Consider the following 22933-nt stretch of genomic DNA (forward strand, 5'->3'; position numbering starts at 1 on the left):
TCAGAATGACTTGGAAGTCTAATAGTTTGTGATCTTCAGTCATTTAATTTATGATGTAAAGTTTTTCTCTACAACAATTTACAAAATCAACAAGTGACTGACTTTAAAGTGCCCTTATTATGCTATCTTAAAGGCTCCTGATTTTGTTTTGGAGGTCTCCTACAACAGGCTAACATGCATCAAAGGTCCAAAAACACTTTCAGATTCTCATAATATACATTGCACGTCACCACATTTTTCAATGATTCTCAAACGACTCGTTGGATGAATCAACGGCCATTACAATAAACTTCAGCTCCGAGGGGGCTTTCTAAAGCTCAGCGATTGTACTACACACTGTAAAGACATTAACGATGACGTCGATTTTACCGTATCAATCCAAGCGCGAGTCTGATGATGAAACATTGGAAGAACTAGTTATTGAACCCAAACCTCCATCGCAAAGGGCGACTTGAGCAGGAGCATTAATAGACACAGTTTTAGGTAATTGTGGCCCACAGCTGATTAGCAGAACTATTTCAGTAAGACAGCCATAACGTGGGTTAGCTGGAAACTTACACTATAAAAAACACAAAACTAAGTATTTTGAACACACGGTAGAAAATATATCCATCAATAATTAATTATTCATACTTACAGGCTGTGATTCTTAGGAACATTGGCGTTAACATTGGCATTTTAATCACCAAACCTGAAGGCATAGGGATACTTTCACAACCTGATTGGTCGGCTTTTATGATGTATTGCCTATTTTGAGACGTAACTTACCAAACATCCAAAACAATGCTGTGTGCTAGGCTAGCCTGCATATGATGGTATTTTGACCAGCTGAGAACTCGTGAAGAGCTTATAAAATGTGTAAAAGAGTCAAAACAGTGGCAGGAATCCCTCTGTCACACAAACGATCTGCTGCGAGGAGACGCAGTTCTGATGCCTGTACCGAACTGTGATGGCAACACAGTTCGGTATCTTCGGTATCAGAGTCTCATCTTCCTGTTTTTGGTTTGTTTACATGTCTTCGGTCTGTGTTGCATTCATATATAATTCGAACCGCACCAGATTTCAATTGGAAGCGAACCTAGACCCATCTTTTCAGCGGTCTCGGTCCTCTTGTTTGTGTGCACCAGGGTTCGGATGGCAGCGTTCACACTTATTTAAATGAACTTCACTAACAGGCAATAACGCCAGGGTTTGTTAAACATGCCAAGTGTAAACACACTAAATGTTGTGTAGTGTGTTCCAGCCTTAAGAATATCAATCAGCTTTGATCCTGATTTGAGCATTCACTCGCAGGGCTGTGTACCTGGTAAGGCACCGTGGGACACGGCAGAGGTTTGCCATGAAGAAGATCAACCGGCAGAACTTGATCCTGAGGAACCAGATCCAGCAGGTGTTTGTGGAGCGTGACATTCTGACATTTGCAGAGAATCCTTTTGTGGTCAGCATGTTCTGCTCTTTTGAGACAAGACGGCACCTCTGCATGGTCATGGAGTATGTAGAGGGTGAGTCAGATGAGTGATGCATTGTTTTTCTTGGTCTAATCTTATGACACACAAATGCATCACTTCTTGTGTACTATCTGATTCTGCAGCTGTAATGTTTTAATATGAAATTCTCTTTGCAGGTGGAGACTGTGCAAATTTGCTGAAGAATATGGGTCCCTTGCCGGTGGACATGACCAGAATGTACTTTGCAGAGACAGTTCTGGCACTAGAGTATCTTCATAATTATGGCATTGTGCACAGGGATCTCAAACCTGACAAGTAAGAGCTACTCTGAATCTGATGCAATCCTGCAGTTATGCATGACTCCACATCCTGAGAATATTGCTTTCACAGTGTTTGTTTCCTGTCTTCAGCCTACTCATTACATCAATGGGCCACATTAAACTGACTGACTTTGGTTTGTCTAAAATTGGTTTAATGAACATGACCACAAACCTTTATGAGGAGCACATGGAGAAAGACACAAGAGAGTTCATTGATAAACAGGTCAGTCTACCTATACATGCAGTTTTTAAGTTTTACTAGTTTTAAGTGTTCACATTAAAAGGCTAGTTTTGTCTTCATTTGTTTGAGTAATTTCTACCCCATATTTTTTTTTATTTCTTCCATAAAAGAAAACTTCCATTCAGCAAAATGTCCAAGCAACTATTTTATTTTACTTTAATTGACTGCCAAATCGATAAAGGGGAAAAACAGCTGGAAAAAAGGGTGAAATTTCTTTAAAAAGAGGGAATAATGGCATTTTCAATTATACATTATATTTTATATAATTTTTTTACTGCCAAATTCCAGAAAGGACAAAACAGCATTTTAAAGGGGTGGTTGATTATGATTTCACTTTTTTGACTTTATTTATTAGTGTGTAATGTTGCTGTTTGAGCATAAACAACATCTGCAAAGTTACAATGCTCAAAGTTCAAAGCAAAGGGAGATATTTGCTTGTAAAGAAATTACTTTTTAAAGACTACAACAAACGGCTGGTTGGGACTACACAACATTCCTCCCGGTAGTGACATCATTAACCCTAAAATTTACATGAACCCCGCCCCCGAAACAGAATTTATAGATTATCAAGTCAGAATATGCTAATCAATGACTAGAAGATAACTACATATAAGATACATAAATTCATCAACTAACCATTCAGAATTGTCCTGTTGCATTCTACATGTCACTTCTTCTTGATTCTCCATCATTGTCTGAATCCGATTTGAACATAAAAGGCTAAACGTTTTTGAAATGTTCAGTGTATGTCTGTGTGAGTGCAAGTTGTTGAAGCTCCGCCCTCTGTGCTGGTAGCAGCAGCTCATTTGCATTTAAAGGGACACACACAAAACGGTGCGTTTTTGCTCACCCTCATCTGAGCTAAAACTTCACATACACACTCTGGGGACATCAAAGACTTATTTTACATCTTGTGAAAAGGGCATTATACCACCCCTTTAAAATGAGATTTGAGTTAAGGGGAATGGAAGATTTTGAACAAGTAATGTCTTAGATTAGTTACTGATTTTTATTTTATTTATTTTTATTTTTCATTCCAGAAAGGACAAAACAGCAATATACATTTCTGTTTTTGTTTCAAATTTCATATGATAGCTTTGTGTTGGAAACAGAATTTGTGTAAAAATTTAAGTCATTATTCAATTTTATAATCTTTCCTATTGCTGTATTTCTCAAATTTAATTTGTGGCCAAGTATATTCAAATTGGCAATGTTCTGATCGCTCACAAGATGCAACATAACCTCTCATGTCAAGTTTAAATATAAAATGAGATTTTCAAGTTGTGTGATGAAGACGACAATTATGAGTGAATTATAAACTTAAATTAGTGATGTTTTTTCACTCCAACTATTCAATGGCTTCAGAAGACTTGACTCGTTTGACATTTGACTTTTATGGTATTTTTTTTACTGTAATGGTACCAGTGAAAATTACCATTCCCTTTTGATACATGATAGAGGATTGCTTAGAAATTCTCCTTTTCCAATCTCATTTTGTGTTTCATGGCAGATAGAAATGATAACAATATTTTCCTCTGATGTTTTCTAGGTCTGTGGCACTCCAGAGTACATTGCACCAGAGGTGATCCTGAGGCAAGGTTATGGGAAACCTGTGGATTGGTGGGCCATGGGCATTATCCTGTATGAGTTCCTGGTGGGTTGTGTGCCATTCTTTGGAGACACACCAGAAGAGCTCTTTGGCCAGGTGGTCAGTGGTAAGGATCGATCCCTAACCCTGCATATTAAATTATAATTGATAAGATTTCTGCCTGGTGGATGATTAAACGAGTGGGAAAAAGCTCCCATTTACCTATATAACCTGAGCCTTATCTAGGAATCAAAATATCCTAAGATCTTGTGGGTGTATGGGCATTTCTGACTTGGGACAGTACGTAACGTAACCTCCTTGCAGTCCTTTAGTTAATGTTGTGTGTGTGTCCTTATCTCTGTCACTGCACAGATGAAATTGAGTGGCCAGAGGGTGATGATACATTACCTGCTGAGTCTCAAGACCTAATCACAAAACTGCTGAGACAAAGTCCCTTGGAGCGCTTGGGAACAGGTTGGTGTTTTGCCTGTTTATCAGTGTTATTTTAATATTATTTATATACTATTATAGTATTTATTTATATTTTACATTTTATTGAATTTTTATATTTTCAGTTTTTATTTTAATTCTATTTTAGTTTTTGTTATGTGCTTTTGTAATTTTTTAATAGTTCTTACATTTTTTAAACAAAATACTTCTATTTAGCTTCTTTTTTTTTCTTCTTTTTTTTTTTACTTTAACAACACTGCTGTTAATAAAATTAAAAAGTTGCCATAATGTAGCCAGCATTGAATCGTGTGGTATGACCTACAGGAGGTGCAGCAGAGGTCAAACATCACGTCTTCTTCCATGGTCTGGACTGGAGTGGACTGCTAAGACAAAAAGCTGAGTTTATTCCACAGCTTGAAACTGAAGACGACACAAGCTACTTCGACAGTAGGTGGCTCCCTTGCTCTTTTATGAAATCTGCTGAATCATAAATATAATGTAGATGCAACTTAAGTTTCTATTAATCTGCTGTCCAGCACGCTCTGACCGTTACCAACACTCTGAGGAGGACGATGAGACAAACGATGATGAATCTTATCAGGATATCAAGTTCTCTTCCTGCTCGCATCGCTTCAGCAAGGTGAAATAGCTGAATGTGCACAACATTGTCTTTTAGTGATGCCTGTCAGTCAGTTATATTTTGTTCTCATGGCAGACTGAGACATTTAACACATTAAGGAGTAGATTATGACTTGTTTTTGTCATGTTAACTAGGTGTACAGTAGCTCTGAGCAGCTGGCTTCTCCTTCTAACTTGAGCCTGTCCTCCTCTGAGCGGAGCTGCAGTGAGGAGAAGGAGGACCGGTGGGATGGTCATTCATTGCTGTCTCCAGTAGAAACCCCCAGACAGCTTGCAAGTAGCGACAGGAAGCAGGATGCCCACAGGTGGAGGTGAGCACAAGGCTGTGTATGGAATAGGTTACTGACACACGACATTCTATTTCTCCAGTATATATTGTTTGTATGTTGCAGACATATTGGGTATGCATAGAGTTCCTGAAAAAGCTTGCAAGGAATGCTATAATACTAACAATGCAATGCACTCTACTTTAGGTTCATTAATCACAATGGAATTAGAAAATCAAATAATTATAACCACTAATCTATTTTTATTTTTATTATTTCTTTACAGAACTGAATCAAAAATGCAAAATAATTTTTAATCTACAAATTGATGACTGAACTTCACATGTAACGTGATGTGATGAACAGTGTTGTTATCGTTAACTAAAACAATAAAACAAAACATTTTTGTTAATTAAAATAAAGCTGAAATAAAATATTAATAGTAGATTTTTAGATTTACTAAGTGACATTTGGTAACTAACTGAAATAAGATTAAGATGAAGTACTAAAATAAATAACTGAAATAAAACTCAAACTTAAATAAAAAAAATTTTATGTATTGATTTCTTTAAAAAAAACTAAAAGAAATGACAAAACCACAGTTACAAAATTACTAAAGTGTATATATATATATATATATATATATATATATATATATACAATTTTTTTTTTACAAGCAATAAAAATGTGCCCAAGAGGTTTAGTGAATTATAATATAAATACTAAGAAATATGTAAAAATTGTCATTTTTAAAATGCTTTTGAGTTGCTTAAAGTCAAAGTTTGTAATCTCTTCTCACTCAGTCCAAGTCCGAGGCCGAGAGCATCATCCAGTTCATCTCAGCCTGATAGGGGCAGTAGTCCTCTTATTTTAAACAGCACTCAGAGCCTGGAGGCCATGCCACACTTTGCCTTTCCTGAGGATGAGGGTAACAATTTTTTTATGCATATTTGAATCTGACATTAGGTGAAATTAAAGGTCTGTAAATGCCCCTTCTCAATTTTGAGTTCTCTTATATATTTGTTTCCTTTTAGAATGTCTTGTCTCAAATCTCCAGCGAATTCGTCTACGCAGCAATTCCACTGGAACAAGACCTACTAATCGCAGGGACCACAAGGGTCCACGTCGCCTCGGGCTCCAGCAGGAGACCCCCGAGAAGCCACGACCACCATTTACATGCAAAGTCCCCAAGTCTGCATCTGTGTCTGGCCTTTCCCTCATCGTCACAGCAGGTAAAGGGAGCTCAGATGTGTTCATGTAGATGATGTACCATCATGTGATACCATCACATTGAAGGCAACTGAAATTCATGTGACTAAAACAATAAACAAGTGAAGCAGGTGGTTTCAATAGAACAATGAACAGTTGAGAGGAACAGAGAGCTTATTGACAAAGATGAAAGTGAAACATAACTTGACATAAATAAACTGTGTTAGATATTTAGTACAATTATGTGGATATTGCAGATATTATGAGGCGTTTCATTTATATATGATCCTTTATCGGCATAGATGACATCCCTGGTGGGCTCCAGACAAGCCCCATGTCTTCACACTCCCTCTCATCCAACCCTTCATCTCGGGACTCTTCCCCCAACCGTGACCTCTCTCTCAGCGTATGCAGTCTTCGTCCTCCTGTGGTCATCCACAGCTCTGGGAGGAAGTACGGCTTTGCGCTTCGTGCCATTCGGGTCTACATGGGCGACACGGATGTCTACACAGTGCACCACATGGTCTGGGTGGGTATTATGAATGTAGTGTGAATCATTCCATTTTATTCCATTAACAACTAGTGATGTGCCAAAACTTCAGCAACCGAAAATATTTGACTACAAATTATTAAAAAAAATTGTCCGAAACAATTTGGGAGGGCCAAAATCACGTTTAATCGTGCTTCTCCAATGGCGCGTTTTGCTGTATCAGTGTCTAGTTTGTGCACACAACATGGATAACCTACAACATTTAAACATAAGCTGCATAGACGGTAGGGCTGGGTTAATAATATCAGTTTGCCTTTTTTAATCTTCATTTTGTAGTGCCTATCATGCAGTAATCACAGTAAATGAAGTTTTGATGCTCTTTAATATTGCGTGATAGATCTCTGTATCTGTCAGTTCAATAGGCATGTGAACTGATCATCTCTTCTCTTTACTACTAGTTATAGCACAAAATAAACATCAGAAGGTATGTTGAAAGAAACAGTACAACTTGCCGAAATGCATCATGTCTCACGTTAATCCTCAATCAGTTTCAACAGCGGAAAGATGTCAATAAAACAGCTTGTAAACAATGTCACATAATGTTACATTAAACTCTGTATAGCCATTCAATATTCATAAATTTTTTGTTTAGCTAGAATTAACAATAAAGAGTTAGAAATAATAACATTTTGCTAAATATATGCACTATATTAATACATATTCCTTATATTTTTCTTGACCTGTTGTATTTTTATTATTTAATGTATGTTTGAAGAAATCTGTCATGAAAATAATTTTTTATTTCAGCCACAGTTTAAATGTTTATATTTCAACAAATTAATACTGTATATTATTAAAAGTTGATATAATAGCTGATATATCCTGATATAATAGCTACCTTATGTGCTGTTAACATGATTATATTCTACTCAGTTGATTATTAAATCAATTTGATTATTAAGTAAACTTTTTCAGCTAATGCCTAGTTCACATTGAACGATTTTAGGCCAGATTTTCGCTTGCCGACAGGTTTTGTGAGATCGCCCATAAATGCCGAAATCATTGGCAAATCGGTGCTCGTTCACGTGAGTGACAATCACGCAGTGTGAATGATGAAAGACACGATCTGAGAGAATCCCCGATGAGTCGCCGACGCCCGTGAGATAATTGGCATGCTAAATATCTGGACCTGTCGGCGATTCAAAATCCTGCTGTGTGAATGTGTTCTGACTGAAAACTACATAGGCGATGACCCACAGCCAATGAGAGAGCAAGAAACAGGACAGCGGGATGTTTGGGGAGGAGTTATAGACCAGAATATCAGTATTTTACAGAAACATTTGCTTGACCAGCAGTAACAGCAGCACATTGCAAAATTATGTATTTACCCCCCCAACTCTCTTTGCAGAACGCACAGTCCTTGCTGCCCCGTTTCTCCCCAACCATTTCTTCCTACAAAATCTTTTTTTTTTCTTTTTTTTTTGTTGCTCCAAATCAGCGCACAGACAATTTGGATCGCAATCTTCTTGCAGGTTATCATTTTTAATAACATTTTCAGTATCGTGCGAGAACTCCGGTCTCACACATGCGTGATCTTGCGTTATTTCCTTATCACTTCTCGCATGTGTTTGGTTGTGAAACCTAGGCCTAGTTTTCGGACCAAACAGAAGTTGTCGGCGATTCTTTCTTTTGTAAAGTCATGCAGTGTGAAACTTCCTGTCGCCGATCCATCGAGCAGTGTGAACACAGCACCAACTGATCGTTACCCCAGATAGTCGTGCAGTGTGAAAAGAACAGTGACCCAAGTACTTTGAAAATCGTGCAGTGTGAACTCGGCATAAGTGAAAGCTAATAAAATAAAATAAATCATTTCGGTGCATCACTTTGGTTAGCCATATTGAGAACCCAGTGTATAGAGATTACATTTCATTTAAATGTGCTTTTATGTGTTACCTTTTATCTAGAGCGTTGAAGACGGCAGCCCTGCTCACGAGGCCGGACTGAGGGCTGGTGACCTCATCACTCATGTGAATGGAGAGTGTATCCAGGGTCTAGTGCACACAGAAGTGGTGGAGCTTCTGCTGAAGGTGAGATTCTCAAATAGATCTGGAATTGAAGGCGGCCCATTTGCTTTAAAAAGAAAGAAAAAAGGATGGGAGTAGATATTTGATTTCTTGATTTTCTTCTTGTAGAGTGGCAGTAAAGTGACTCTGCAGACGACTCCTCTTGAGAATACGTCCATTAAAACCGGGCCTGCAAGAAAGACCAGCTCAAAGGGGAAAATGGCACGACGCAGTAAAAAGAGCAAAAGGAAAGATGGTCAAGACAGGTTGGAAAGATGTTTTATAGCATTTTCTGGAACATTTTAAACCGGTTACATCAAATTTAAGCCCAACTTTTATATCATAATTTTTCCAGCAAACGGCGTAACCTTTTGAAGAAGCTGCCCAAACACAGTCCAGGGATTCAGAACAGTCGCAGTTTCTCGGCGGGGTTTCAGCACTCTCCTAACGACAGCCTGTCTGACTCTCCAACTCCAAGCCTGTCTCCTGGGCCCAACACCCCATGCAGAAGCCCAGCTCCGGACCTGTCATGTGGTATGACTCAGTCTGTCTCTCTCTGTCAGATCCAGGCTTTATATGCTGCAGCTTGTAATTAGTTACGCCTCAAAGAAAAACGCCTCATTCAAGGTTTCAAATTCTTGAAAAAATTAGTTTGGCATTATTTTTTTTTATTTCTTAAGAAAATGTAACAAACTGCTTCACAGTGTATTGGTGGAGCATTAGAGTTCCAAAATAAATTGTCTTTACATTCTTCTACTGATGAATAAAAATAAAGAAGGACTTTATCATTGATATTTTTCAAGTAGTCTGTGATTGATTGGCATTGCTTGTACTCTCTCTACAGATTCAAACTCTCCACAGAGTTCCTCACCCTGCTCAAGCTCTCCAAATTCACCCATCCCTCAAAGTCGACCAAGTTCCCTTCACGTTTTGGGATCCAAGATTGGCCTTCGCTATAGCAAAGCAGGACGCTGCAAGTCCAGCACCAGTATTCCCCCCTCTCCCCTCGCCTGCAATCCCTCCTCTCAGCCTCTGTCTCCGCAGTGTTCTCCATCTTCCCTTGCTGGAGTTCCCAAAAGCCTCCACTCATTTCATAATAAGATGATGTCCCCACCGACCATCGTGAGACAGACGGTGTGTCCCCGCAGTGCAGAATCACCCCGTTCACCACTGCTGAAAAGGGTTCAGTCATCTGAGAGGCTCTCCGGTGCCCAACATGGAGACAAAAAGGCCTTCTCCATTCGAAGACACACTGTGGAGGTTTCTCAATGTGAGGGCGAAGGGTTTGAGTCACAAGCTAGTGACATTGCCTCAGGTTTTGTGTGTGTTGGTGACCATGCTAGACAAGGGTTGTACCTGGCTGGCCAACGAGTGAGGGACTCCAGCGGTGTGGTTATGAGGAAGCTAAACTTATCTGAAAGACGAGATTCATTTAAAAAGCAGGAAGCCGTTCAAGAGGTCAGCTTTGATGACTCTGATGACAAGGAGGTCGCAACATCTACACCAGTGCCATCTCATCCACGTTTCAAAGTGGCATGGATCAGCGCAACGCAGGCTGAGGGAAGCTCAGAGAATTCAGAGAGGAAGACCAATGAGCTTGAATCCAGGCTAAAAGAACAGAAGAAACAAGAGGATGGGTGTTAGCCTTAGATATGTCCAGAAAACTGTGAGACTCCGATGTACAGGTGCTTCCATGATCATTTGAAACATACTCAGAGAAAAGACAGGGGTTCAAAGTCTTTGTTTAGTATCATTTATTCATAAGTTAGAAGTCATTCACCTGCCAAACTGTCTTTTAATAGGATAGTTCACCCAAAATGGAAAATTCTGTTGTTCCTCATGTTGTTCCAAGCCTGTATGATTTTCTTTCTTTTGTGGGACATAAAAGAAGATCTTTGGGAAATGGTCTCAATGTTGTTTTGGACCCTACTGATTTCCACCGAAGAAAGTCATACAGGTTTGGGATGCCATGAGGGTGAGTAAATGATGAATTTTCATTTTTGAGTGGACTATCCCATAAAATTAGTTTTACCAGGTAGCACAGTGAACTTTTGTAGATTTTGAATTTTTTTTATTTATTGTATTTTCTTTTATACGACACAGGAATAGAAAGGTCATACAGTAGGATCACTTTCTGAGAATTTGCACATATGTGGTCCTGCTGAGGTTCAATTACTGTTGTTTTTTTGGGGGGGGTTTTTTCATTCTCATAAATATCAGTATCATATAATGTCTATTTGGTCAACAATTTGTCAAATTTGGATGTACAGGAAATTAATCTTGTGTTCTGTCGGTCATACCCAATATTATTCCAGCACCTAAATAATGAATTTTAAGAAGCCATTCAGCCAATGTTGGCGTTGTGGTGTATCATGTTTACCTTTTCACTATCATGTTCACTATCATGAGTGTACTTTTTCTCATTACTTGGAAAGAACAAATTGGCTTACGAATACTAATTTGGTAATAACTTTTTATTTATAATATTTTGGATCTGGTGTATGGTGTAGCAGTGTTGTACAACTGAAATCATTTGACCTATGTAACCTTTAACAAATTGTGGTTTTCTGTCTCAGTGTTTTGAAGTCTGACTTGTGGAAATGTCTTTTCTCTTGAATTCACACAACAGCCATATGGCTTTGTTTTTGTGACTACCCTATATAAATGCCATAGATTTAATCTGCCTGATAGCCTTCTGCTGTGTTGTCATCTGCTTGTTTGCTTGGAAAGAAATGGCAGAAATCATTGTTACTTCACTTGTAACATGAGCTTTTTGTGCAATGGTTTGGTTAAACTGGTTTGCTTCCTGATTCATTAATCAGAACTATAGAGACAGAAGTTCAGATACTTGTGAATTATAACTTGCACTCCCAGTCTGACTTGTCTGTCTTTCTCTTTTTCTGTATCTCAGATTAATGTGGCACTATTTCCTCGAGTTCACACACTACCTTAATATTTTTTGTATGGTACTGTTCTTTTTTTTAAGTAGAAGTTCTCTGTAATCATTTTTTTGTTAACACAACCTGATTTAAAGGACTCAAAAAGATCATAGACTCTCAAACTAAATCCATTCACCCACAACTGCATTTGTAAAGTTTGGATTTAACAGTGATTAAATGTGTACATAATTGCTTATAATCATTTCAGTGTCAGTGCTTTTCCTGTTGTGACTGTGAATAGGTTTTCTACTAAAGTGTTACTGGCCTCTGGTATATCTATTGCCTCAAGGATTGATCAAAATACTCTACCATTTAAAAGTTTGGGGTCTGTAAAAAGTTCCTTATGCTCACCAAGCTGCATTTGGTCAAAAAATAAAGCACAAAGTTATATTGTGAAATATTTTTGCAGTTTAAGTAACTTTAAATATTTTCTAAACTATTTTCAGGATTCTTTGAGTTAAAAATACAAATAAATTAGTTTTTTTTTTTACTCAATTTAATGCATCCTTGCTAAATAAAATTATTTATTTTAAAACAAAATTACTGACCCCAAACTTTTGAATGTTTGAATACATTTTATTGCTTGCTGAGTTACATAAATCATAATGTTTTAATGCTGCTTTTGAAATGTCTCAGTATACTCTCCTAAACGATAACCCAACTAGTGGCCATTTCGAAGAATAGCGTAATTTGAGATGTTTAAAAAAAAAAAAATTATCACTAGTACATCTACTTTTTTTTCTGAACGTTTTTTTTTTTTTTTTTTTTTACGCTACCTTGCCTAACAGGATGGCGCAATAGGGAGCGCAAGAATGTGGAACGCTTCATGTGTTAAACGAGATTTACTCTTTCGGACGTTTTCGGCTTATTCCGCTATTTTCCGTCGAGCTTTCATTAGTTCTCACGCAGTCCTGCCCCGTTTTGTGCTGTGCTGGAAAATGGCAGTTCGGCAAGTTGAAAAGATTCGTGCGGAATGAAAAGGAAAACGATATCAATCCTGTACTCTGCTGGGGGAGTGGATGGAAGTTAAAAACGTAAGTCCATCCGAGTGTTAAAGATCGCACATTTAATTCGCACGCGCGAAAGAAAACCGTCAAAGCCTTTGCAACGACTTGCCACGGGTAAGTTTTCCCAAGTTTTGCACATTGCGTTACTGTAGTCTACTAAACTGAAAGGCTAGCTAGCAGTTTCCAAATGTGGGGAAATGGTGGAAAAGACACGAAGTGTGCTTCTACAATATAGAATATGTAGAGTGTCTGCTTCTAACGATAAGCTAACGTTGTATTTCTTTGCAAACATTTCGGGATAGCCGTTTGCTAAAATCTCGGATTTAGTGGGCGACAGAAATGTGCAAACCGATATGCGTTAGGTTTGCAAGATGCACATGCATGTTCGCCTTGTCTGTTCAAGGCAGCATACACAGTTTACATTAACAGCCTGCAAGAGCTTCAGCGCGTGACAATAACTGAGCCTTCATAGTGCTCGAGCAGTTTCTGAAGTATTTATTCCACAAACTGAACTTTTATAGCAAATTTAGACGGTTCTGAATTTGAAGTGTCCATTTTTTAGACACTGCTTATATTCGACGCTTATATTCCTCTACAGCAGTTAGTTCTAGCTAATGGTGAAGTGTTTTTTTAAAATGATTATTAGGGGATTTTTTTTCACAGTTTGTCTCAGAGCGAGTTTCTCTCAGGATTGTGCGAAATGAAGTGAGAAATGAAAACACGGAGTGGAGCTGGATCCGGGAGGGTAAAGCTCTGCCGCTCTGTTCCACTGGGGTTGAGCCTGTGCGTCGCGTCAGACTTTACGATTCTGGCCACGATTTGGCCGTCTGAGACAAATCCTAAAATTCCTCTGATTTTAAGCAGGGTGCACACTGTGCGATTTATAATAGTCCTTTACGATTGTTGCTTGTCAGACTGTACGAACATGATCCTCGCCTTAAGCCATGTCACACTGTAAGATCTCAGCTGTCATTAATTTCAGACTGTACGACAGTCAAGACGCGTTAAAAACGGACGCACGCAAAAAAAGTTGTCCGGAGTTTTACATCATCAATCAATGACACGTTCAGTGATGTGAGCTGCATTTACACGCGGGATTGAAATGGTGGCTACAAATAAATCTCTAACGTTTATTTTGGTCATAATTGTCTTGAAAAATGAAGACAATTTGACGGTCGTCGTAGAAGTCACACTGCAGGACTGTGAGCCAAATCTTCTGACACTGCCAGAATTTCGTCAGACGTAAAATTTTATCGCATTCGTCATTAATCGGCTGTCGGTGAACGCCAAACTAACGATCAAAGACTTTAGATTTTAGCCAAGGATCAGAGGATTCTTTTAGGATTTGCCAAAATTGTCTCAGACGGCCAAATCGTGGCCAAAATCGCAGTGTGCACCCGGCTTTAGGCTAAAAGCTGTAGTCTTTGATCGCTAGTTTGACATGTTCGCCGACAGCCGATTAATGACCATTGCGATAAAATTTTACCTTATTTGGGGCCACAGTCCTGCAGTGTGGCTTCTATGAAAATCAAAAAACAATATGGCCGGTTCACACAGATGTGGGGCAGTGGTTGGGGAAAAACCGCAAGGTCTCGAGACACGTGCACGTCTTTTAAAAGTTGAACTTATTTTAACTTGAGCGCCGCGTTTTTAGAACGGCGTATCATACGCAAGACGCGAGAACTTTCAGAATGCTGCAAGTGCACTGCAGGTCATGTGACAAGAACCAGCTTCACACCACAAATGACAGCAAGCTTGCATTAATTTTTGAGTAAATGGACTGCATTTATATAGCGCTTTCACAGACCTATGGCCACCAAAGCGCTTTACATAGCCTCACATTCACCCATTCACTCACTCATTCACACACCGACGGCGGTGGCAGCCATGCAAGGCGCCATCCAGCTCGTCGGGAGCAGCTGGGGTTAGGTGTCTTGCTCATGGACACCTCGACACTTGGTCAGGTGGAACCGGGGATTGAACCACCAACCTTTTGGTTTGTAGACCATCTACATGAACCACTGAGCCACTGCCGGTGCAACGCCCACATGGATAGTGCAACGCCCACATGGATAGAACCAAGCCCCGCCCTACTTTTTTTTTCTTTGTCAATAATCCGTTGCACTCAAATGGACGTCACAATAAGAAAGAAAAGATTTGTCGCTACTTTTATTTCATCGTGATTTAGGTTACTCTTAAATAACTTGTCAAATATCCTTAAAATATTACTAGATATTTTTCAATGCAAATTAAAATTATAGGTGCAAACATTTTAATACTTAATGACAATACAACAATAAGAAATGTGAGGTAGCAATCATTTCCCCTCTCATCCGCCATTAATGGGACGAGAGTGTAGTCCCATCCCAAACTTACACCATTGGTTGAGCCAGTGTTACTGCATCAGGCTGGTCAGGATGCTCACACAAAGAGAGCAATGTTTTGAAAGCACCACCGTGTTTACACTTTTCGTAGGAATGAACATGCAAATGGCTTACTTCAAATTGACTGCACATTAACTTGAGAAAGTATTGTAAAATAAAGGCACACTTCAACTTTAATTAGCAACGTTGTCCTTATCCTATCCTATCCTGTCCTATATCCAGAGGGTATGTTCCGCATGCCGTTCCTTCAGTCCTGCACACTCCAAGCTTTAAAAGGACATATTGTTTGGAGAACACTGTCTGTCACCAGACTCATGGGCATTAGTCAAGGTACTTCGGCCAATGAAACAAAAGGAAAAAAATATTGCGTAAGCTTTTCATACCCAGACAATCTCATCGTTTTCCTTCTCGACACACATTTGCAAAATACCCAGACTGTCCTAATTTCTATATCTTACATGCGTCCCATGGATAGATTAAACTCCTACCTCGGTAGCCTGAGGCTGAAGACATGCACAGCACGATAGAGAATCCTTATACTGTTTTCTCATTTGAACTCCAAACATAATCCAGTCCTCTGCGTTTTCCTTGTGTTTTAAAAATCCTAATGATCCTAATAATTTGCCATAGTCCTGATTAGACAACCCTCATTCAACATTTTTTGTTTGATTTTGCATTGCTTGTCTCTCATTCAAAATACTCATAAGCCTGCCATACAAGCTTAAACATATTCCTGTTAATGGCAAAAAAGTGATCCACTGAAGAAAAGCAGTATAGTTTAAGGGTTTTTTGGGTTTGATCACTGCCTAGATACATTTTCTAATATTAGAACGTTTGCTTGATTTGCCCCAGCTTCTCTGGTGATTCTTGAGCACATGGCCATATGCTGCCCAATAGGAATGCAGGATTACCTTTTCCCTTCTGTAGCAACAGTGAGTTTCCTGGCTCAATTCATTAATTATTTTGTGCTCTGCCTTGGTCACAGTGTTTTGCGAACTGCTCTACTCTGGCTGAATAAAGGGGAGGAAAGGATGCGTACAAATCAGCCAGCTGCTGTCCTGCAGTTTAAGCCGTGTGCTTGACTGTAAAGATGAAGATTTCTCTCAGCAGAACTTTTAGTTTCAGAACTTGTACTCAGAATGGACCTTTTCTCTTTTCCTGAATGAACTTCTTCCTACAGCAGCAGTAACATTACACGTAGTTTAGTTAAAATGATGAAAAGGCGGAAAGGGGGATGACGTTTTTCAAAGGGGGTGTTTCGGTGGTGTGAGGATTGCGGGCTGTGGTTGGGTATGTCAGTGCCACGTGTCTGCGCTTGCACCTCTCTTCTCTACACAGAGGATGTCGGACTGAGACCTTAGTGCGCCTGGTCAAAGTGGGGTGAGTGCTGCCCTGTCATGCCTGCGAACACTTTGATAGTGTTTATTCGATTGCAATCCTTCCACAGGTTTGGCAAACCTTTAATGTGCCTCTTTCTTGGTATATGAGCATAAACCCCTGGTTCAAAGGTGCGCATGCGCATGAAAAAATTATATGTTTTGCTCTTCCGTTAAATAAGTGATGCATATTGCAAAAAAGCTTAAACAAAATCGACTACGTACTGTATTTTTGGGATTCTTAGACAAGCATGGACTTTATATTGGATGAATTTGAAACTTGAGTGACCGGCACTCATTTAGCAATGCTATTTCCACAACTGGATGCTATCACCCCTCAACTGTAACGATTTTTTGGCAGACAGTTATCGTTTTTTGATAATTTGCTGAAATTAAAATATTTGGTTACTTGCTGTGCTATGAAATTAAGGGTGTTGATATTTCTAGCTTTAATTTTTTTCAAGGTAAGTAGAGTTGCTTGTTTCTCGGTTTAGTTTGCCTTTAGATTATGGTGTTAAAAAATTACAGAATGACTTAATGTCCATCATATGACGCATGTATGAGGTGCATCGTGGTTGGTGCATTTATACATTATGCACTTTTATTTTGATTGTTACAGTCAATCATTACAACAAAATGTAAACGCTTTAGTCCATCTAGTCTGTTTTTTTTTTTGGGGGGGGGGAAGTCTGACTAACAGACCAAGATAATGCATTTAGAGCTCGTCTTTGTTAAGCATGTATAATCGGACTACAGTAGGCCTTGGTGTTGTGCACTTTCTCTGAAAGACAAGTGTATTTAATCTTTGTAATATTTCATTGCGCATTCTGTCATGTCCAGTAGTGGTCAAAAGTGATGTCCAGAAGGGATATTTGTTCTTAATGACCCTACCAGTTTGATTAAACCATCATAATATGAGGAAAATAATTTATATGAGGGAAGAACAAAATGCTTAACTGACAAAATTATATATAAAAAATAAAATAAAAAATACAGCTACAGGTACTATGCAAATTAAAAAATAATAATAATACATAGAAAAACAAAAAGATCACGGGAATTGAGCAAACATTGACTACAACATAATTAGGTATTGATATTGCATTGATTCTCTCTTGTGTTTTGCATGTGTTAGCAAAAAGAAATTGTCGCCACAATTTGCCATATTTACTTGCATTATCACAAATATAACAATTGAATCTAAGCACAACTACACAATATGCTTAGAAAATCTTTAACACATTTTTTATAATATTTGAATATAGGGTGAAGATGTCAATTTTCCTTGGCCGTTATTCACTTTTAGCCACTACTGTATACTTGGACTGAGATGAAAGCTGTAGCTGGACTATGCAAAAGCCTGCGGTAGCTCGGTTGTAACTGTGCATGTAAACACAACAATTTAGTTGTTGTTGTGAGTATTTTGTTATTTATTCTTTTAGAAAGAAAGCCTCTGCGTGAGTTATTTTGCTCTTATTAATATACTTCTGTCTTTTTTTCTTACAGTCATCACGTTACACTGGGAGGATCACATCTTGAGAGGGAATGTTGAGCAACCTGCTATAAGACGACACCAGCTGATTTGGCGAAAGAAATCTGTAAAGGACTTCATTCTTTATTTCTTTTCCGGTGCCTGAATGAGCATGCTGCATTCCCTTTGTTCCATCATTTGGTTGAACCGCGGGTTCAAGTTGAGAAAAGTGGCCTGTTCGGCTAACACCGGCCAGGTCTAAGCCTTTCCTACCGCGCATGCCCGCTTATGAGCTCCGATCAGTAGTGCTTAGCTTTCAACGAAACGTCCCACTGTACGACATCATTCGCACCCTCGCAAAGTTTCACCCCCAGTCCGACACTCTTCTGCCAGGGGTGATTGTCATTTCATACTCTGAAAATGGCTGCTGATGGCTTCCAGTACAGATCTCTGTACGCCTACTGTAAGGACTGGGAGGATGACATTGACCTTGAGCCCGGTGATATCCTGACGGTCGACAAAGCGTCTCTGCTGTCACTGGGCATCAAAGAGGGAGATGAGCAGCACCCGGAATACATCGGCTGGATCTTAGGGTTTAACGAGCGTACCAAACAGAGGGGAGACTTTCCGGGGACGTACGTGCAGTATGTGGGACCTGTGAAAATGTCAATGCCGTCCTGCCAGCCTCGTTCCCAGAGACCGCTTCCTGCTGTTCCCAGACCTGAGCCAACTTTGCAGGGTAAGACTGGCTGCTTTTTTTATTGGCTTTTAATGTGTTGACCAATGACTAACCTGCTTAATGTGTGCTAGAGAGGTCAAAACCCGTTTTGTTTTGGGAACTGACTGATATGCTTGTTGAATCAAACCTCAGATCTCTCATAATAAACATTTGTGGATTTTCCCCCCTTTTCTGTTGAAGGAAAATGGGGATTTTGCTTTTGACAGCTGGCTTCTTCTACAGCAATATTAGTTAGGCATTGAATCATCAGAGATCTTTCTTATTTTTTTGTCATCTAGCATGACCATCTAACTCTTTAAAGGGGCTATATGTAGATTTAAAAAATCCTTGTTGTTAGCGACACCGGTGGCCATTATGCCAACAGATGAGCTAATTAAAATTACACTGTTATGAGAGTTTGATTCTAAATTATATTTGAGACTACAGATCAATGGTATTCAAATGGCAGACCGGTCTGGTTCCAGACCCTGGCTTGGTTATGCGGAAACATAATTGCGGCGTTTTACTGTTTCTACAATTTAAAGTGAGCAGCGCGTCGAAACAATGGAGCGGTCCACACCGCAAGCACTCAGGGTAATTTGCGGTAATGGTCTTTCAGCGTATATTCTGTAATATTTTTAATATAATATTAATATATTATATTAAAGGAGCTGTATGTAGTTTTCAGCGGCCTCTAGCGGTGATGTTTCAGATTGCAACCAATAAGTTTACAATCGCTTGCTCTTGCGCGTGCGTGCTCGAATTTATGAGCGAGCACTGTCTGTGGGTACCGGCCAGACTGAGACGCAACACACCGGAGAAAGCATCCCACAACATGCTGGAAACTCAGGTAAACTCCCACTGCAACGTTACAATAATAGGCTAATTTTATCAGCTTGACGTTGAACTAATGCTCCATGCTCGTTCCATGATAAGTATGGAACCCTATCAACCGTGCCGAATTTTGCCACTGCAAGCACCACTTCACATTTTCTTCAGGAAATGTATACATTCTAGGTTTATAGATAAGGTTTCTCCATGATTCAAATGCCCTGCCGATGTTGATCCGTGTTTTTTCACCCGAAGTTCATCCGATTCACGTCTGGCCTTACGAGCTTCAGCAGAAAAAACTTTGTTTTTGTTTTTTATCAATATGTGGAGTTTGTGTTGAAGTCTGTGACGTGTTGTGCTGGGAGCAGGTCGTTTCTTAGTGTTATCAGACATGTCATAAGTTGCATAAGTCCATCATGTCATAAGTTGCAGTGTCGTCGCTGTTGAGTGCAAAGGCTCGGGGGCGAGCATGCAGGTGACGTCACTGTATTTCGCGGTAAATCCGACCCGGCACCTTCACATAAAAATAAGAATACTTGCTTTCAGAGGTTAATAGCAAAACCCGCAAAATGGATAATTTTGATGTGAGATTACAACCCCTTCACACACAAAAAATACATAGAGCACCTTTAATATTAATAATAATATATATTATCTAGAGCCAAACGCACTTCATTCAAGCCCTTTCCGTTCCGTGTGCATCACTTCTTCTTTCTCCTGCTAAAGGCGTAAAGCGCCACATTAAGAGCTGCAGATGACGCGGCCGTTTTTAGCAACAGTAGCAGAAACACGGTCAGTAGCAGAAACACGGTCAGCAGCAGAATAGATACTTTTTGCTAAAACACTGCCGAAAACAAAAAAAGTACAGCACCCCCTGTTTTCACAGGATTGTAAATGTTTAACATTTATCATTAACGTTTATTCATTTTGAGCATTTAGTCATTTATTTGTTATAAACACTTTAAGTGGGTTATTAAAAAGTGTTAATTTTATGTTGAATTATGTTTTTTTTAAATGCACGCAGAATGTTGTCATATTGTGACCGTTTCAGTGTGCATTAAAAGAATTTGTCCGCTTTACTCCAGAGCACTATAGTCCACCTTCGGTGTTGTGTAAGCTAGGCAGGTTTTTATGTTCATTTTTTTTTTATTTCCTGTTGCTGTGCAGGCTCTTCTATGTCAGTGTAAACAGCTCAATAACTTAAAATCTTAATATTATGTCCTGTAGACCGGTACAAAACAGCATCCCCATCCGAAAACATCTTCCCGCGCCCCTGCACGTAGGTCTCTAAATGTAAAATAATAATCATTATAGCCTGATAAAACATCTGATCTAGCCTAACCTTTTTATATTAATATCCAGTTGAGAGAAATATTAACTTTTTTGGGGGGTAAATATTGGAAAAAATTCTTGGACATCACTGCTTTGGCTCTCTAGGCCCAAGATTCTCATCTTTGATGACTATTTTGAGTGTTTAGGATTTTTTCTTTTACAAAGCACTACGGCTGCCCCGATGGAAATGTGTAACTGTTCCAAAAAAGTATTGTCTGGACCTCCGCTGGGAAGGTAATATAGAGACCGGACCACTAATGGGAACTTTAATTTAATACCCCTGCTATAGACTGTATAGATCTGGCTATGTGAGACTATAGTTTGAATTAATCCCTTTTCTTTGTATGACACATTGACATTACAGTACAGAATGGCTCTTTCAGCATTATCCTGACCTGAACATTGTATAAGCATTCATTTCTTGGGTCATTAAATGGAAGAGAGGCTCTCGGGAGCTCGCGTAACCATCACATTCTTTTGATTTTCCCGGCTAAAATGTCCCAAGTCCTTCACGTAAATATCAGTCTACAGGCTCTTCATAGATAACGTAGGAAGTTGGGGAAGGTCTTGTTTTTTAAGTTTCATTACAAGCTGTTCACACATTGACATTAAAAAGCGGTTAATACATGAACATTTTTACACATAATATATAGTCTCTTTGGACAAACTGTCTTTGCTCCTGTATTTCTCTGGCACTTTCCTCAAACCCTCTCTCCTCCTCCCTTTATGCCCTCAGGAAGCAGTAAATTATAGTATGTTTGGAGGCCTGGCAGTTTACCAGGCCAATTTGGAGAGTTATATGTATCAGGTAGGGCTTTCAGCTTCATCTGCACATTCCCACTCCATCAGGTGATTCTTGCTTCAATGTCTCCTTTGTGTCCCTTTTTTTGGACTGTTAAAAGTCTGCAGTACACACTAAAAAAGTTGTCATATTCAATCTGTGATGCTCACTGACTAAAAAGAGAAAGTATGAGAAGTGTTGGTGGTGTACTTCGAAGTGTTGAATTACAGGACGTCACATGCACCATTTTAGCTGCTTCTTCTGAGTAATATCCAGACTTTTTCACATTTTCAAGGCAAATCTGAGGAATACAAAGTTTTGAGTATTTAAACATGTAAGAGGTCACCATGATCATGGAAAACATGGAAGAATCTGTGAATTTTTAAAAATTGTGATTTCCAGGCCTGAAAATTAATCTCTAATATATATATATATTTAGCTAGAAATCTTAAAATAATTTTTAGACAACTGGAGAAGTTATGGAAATTCATTGGTCAAAACTTTTTGCACTAGTGTTGCTTTAGAGTCTCCTTGCTGTAAACAGTAAGTAAACAGTAGCTAAAATCAGCTAACTTACAGTTTTTCTTGTTATGTAGCTGTAGGGAATTAACCTACATGCCTGAGACATTTGCCTGCTGCTTAAAATGGATTTGCATGAAAATGTAGCATCAAACAAAGAAGAATATAGAAATTATTCTCTATTAAGAAACAAAAAATATCATGTCAGATTAATAAAGCTAATTACATTTTCAAGTCCAGTATTTTGACATTCTGTGATGTTTTCAAAAATGTTTCGCCAGTAATAATCCCCCAAAAAATGTTTTACCAAATATTGAAAAAAATCTATAATGTTTGTTATAATGACCAAAAGACCGCCTACTCTTCGCCTACCGACTTAGTGTGTAAACAATATGGGAAGCAATGTTCTTTCACCATTCCCGATTTGTAAAACGCACTCACCGCGTTCGCAGTGGTCTTGCATCTGTCAGAGCAGAAACGAAATCTGCTTCTCTCCGTATGTTTTTCTGTCGTGTCCGGGTGCGTTCATATGTTCTTTCCGTGAGTTTATTTTGTCCATTAGATCAAATCTGAAAAAAACTCATACATTTTCCCGGCCATAGGCCATAAAAGTGGACAAAAGAGACGGATTAAAACACCAGGTGTAACCGGGTATGTTTCTCCCTCGTCTCCTTGTGATCCGAGCGACCAAAACGCCCCTTAATACCAGGTGTAAACAGGGCCATAGATGCTGGTATGGCAATAAAAACAAACAATATACCAAGTTGCTTTTAAAGGTTTTATTTTATCATAATATTTTTGTTCAAGAACAAAGTTTTTTATAATAGTTTTTTTTATCAAGAAAATTGTATTTTCTTTATT

General features: G+C 38.9%; 2 protein-coding genes across 4 annotated transcripts in view; both read left to right on the forward strand.

The window, feature by feature from the left end:
- Positions 1–11855, forward strand: part of mast3a (microtubule associated serine/threonine kinase 3a) — a 28847-nt gene extending 16992 nt beyond the window's left edge. For all 3 annotated transcript variants that reach the window (XM_082171980.1, XM_082171979.1, XM_082171981.1), the window contains 15 exons: positions 1294–1502; positions 1625–1763; positions 1859–1991; positions 3559–3724; positions 3970–4071; positions 4372–4494; positions 4584–4687; positions 4822–4997; positions 5756–5880; positions 5987–6184; positions 6464–6690; positions 8616–8738; positions 8844–8980; positions 9070–9248; positions 9559–11855. In XM_082171980.1, coding sequence (XP_082028106.1) covers positions 1294–1502; positions 1625–1763; positions 1859–1991; positions 3559–3724; positions 3970–4071; positions 4372–4494; positions 4584–4687; positions 4822–4997; positions 5756–5880; positions 5987–6184; positions 6464–6690; positions 8616–8738; positions 8844–8980; positions 9070–9248; positions 9559–10358 — 2941 coding nt within the window. In that variant the 3' untranslated portion in view covers positions 10359–11855. The remainder of the gene's footprint in view (positions 1–1293; positions 1503–1624; positions 1764–1858; positions 1992–3558; positions 3725–3969; positions 4072–4371; positions 4495–4583; positions 4688–4821; positions 4998–5755; positions 5881–5986; positions 6185–6463; positions 6691–8615; positions 8739–8843; positions 8981–9069; positions 9249–9558) is intronic.
- A 607-nt stretch (positions 11856–12462) lies between these two features.
- pik3r2 (phosphoinositide-3-kinase, regulatory subunit 2 (beta)) overlaps positions 12463–22933 on the forward strand; it is a 32576-nt gene continuing 22105 nt past the window's right edge. Inside the window, exons 1-2 of the mRNA XM_082172000.1 lie at positions 12463–12774; positions 17927–18630. Of these exons, the coding sequence (XP_082028126.1) occupies positions 18312–18630 (319 nt within the window). The 5' untranslated portion in view covers positions 12463–12774; positions 17927–18311. The remainder of the gene's footprint in view (positions 12775–17926; positions 18631–22933) is intronic.

Source organism: Leuciscus leuciscus (genome assembly GCF_965113295.1).
Source record: "Leuciscus leuciscus genome assembly, chromosome: 6".
In the NCBI taxonomy this organism is placed as follows: domain Eukaryota; kingdom Metazoa; phylum Chordata; class Actinopteri; order Cypriniformes; family Leuciscidae; genus Leuciscus; species Leuciscus leuciscus.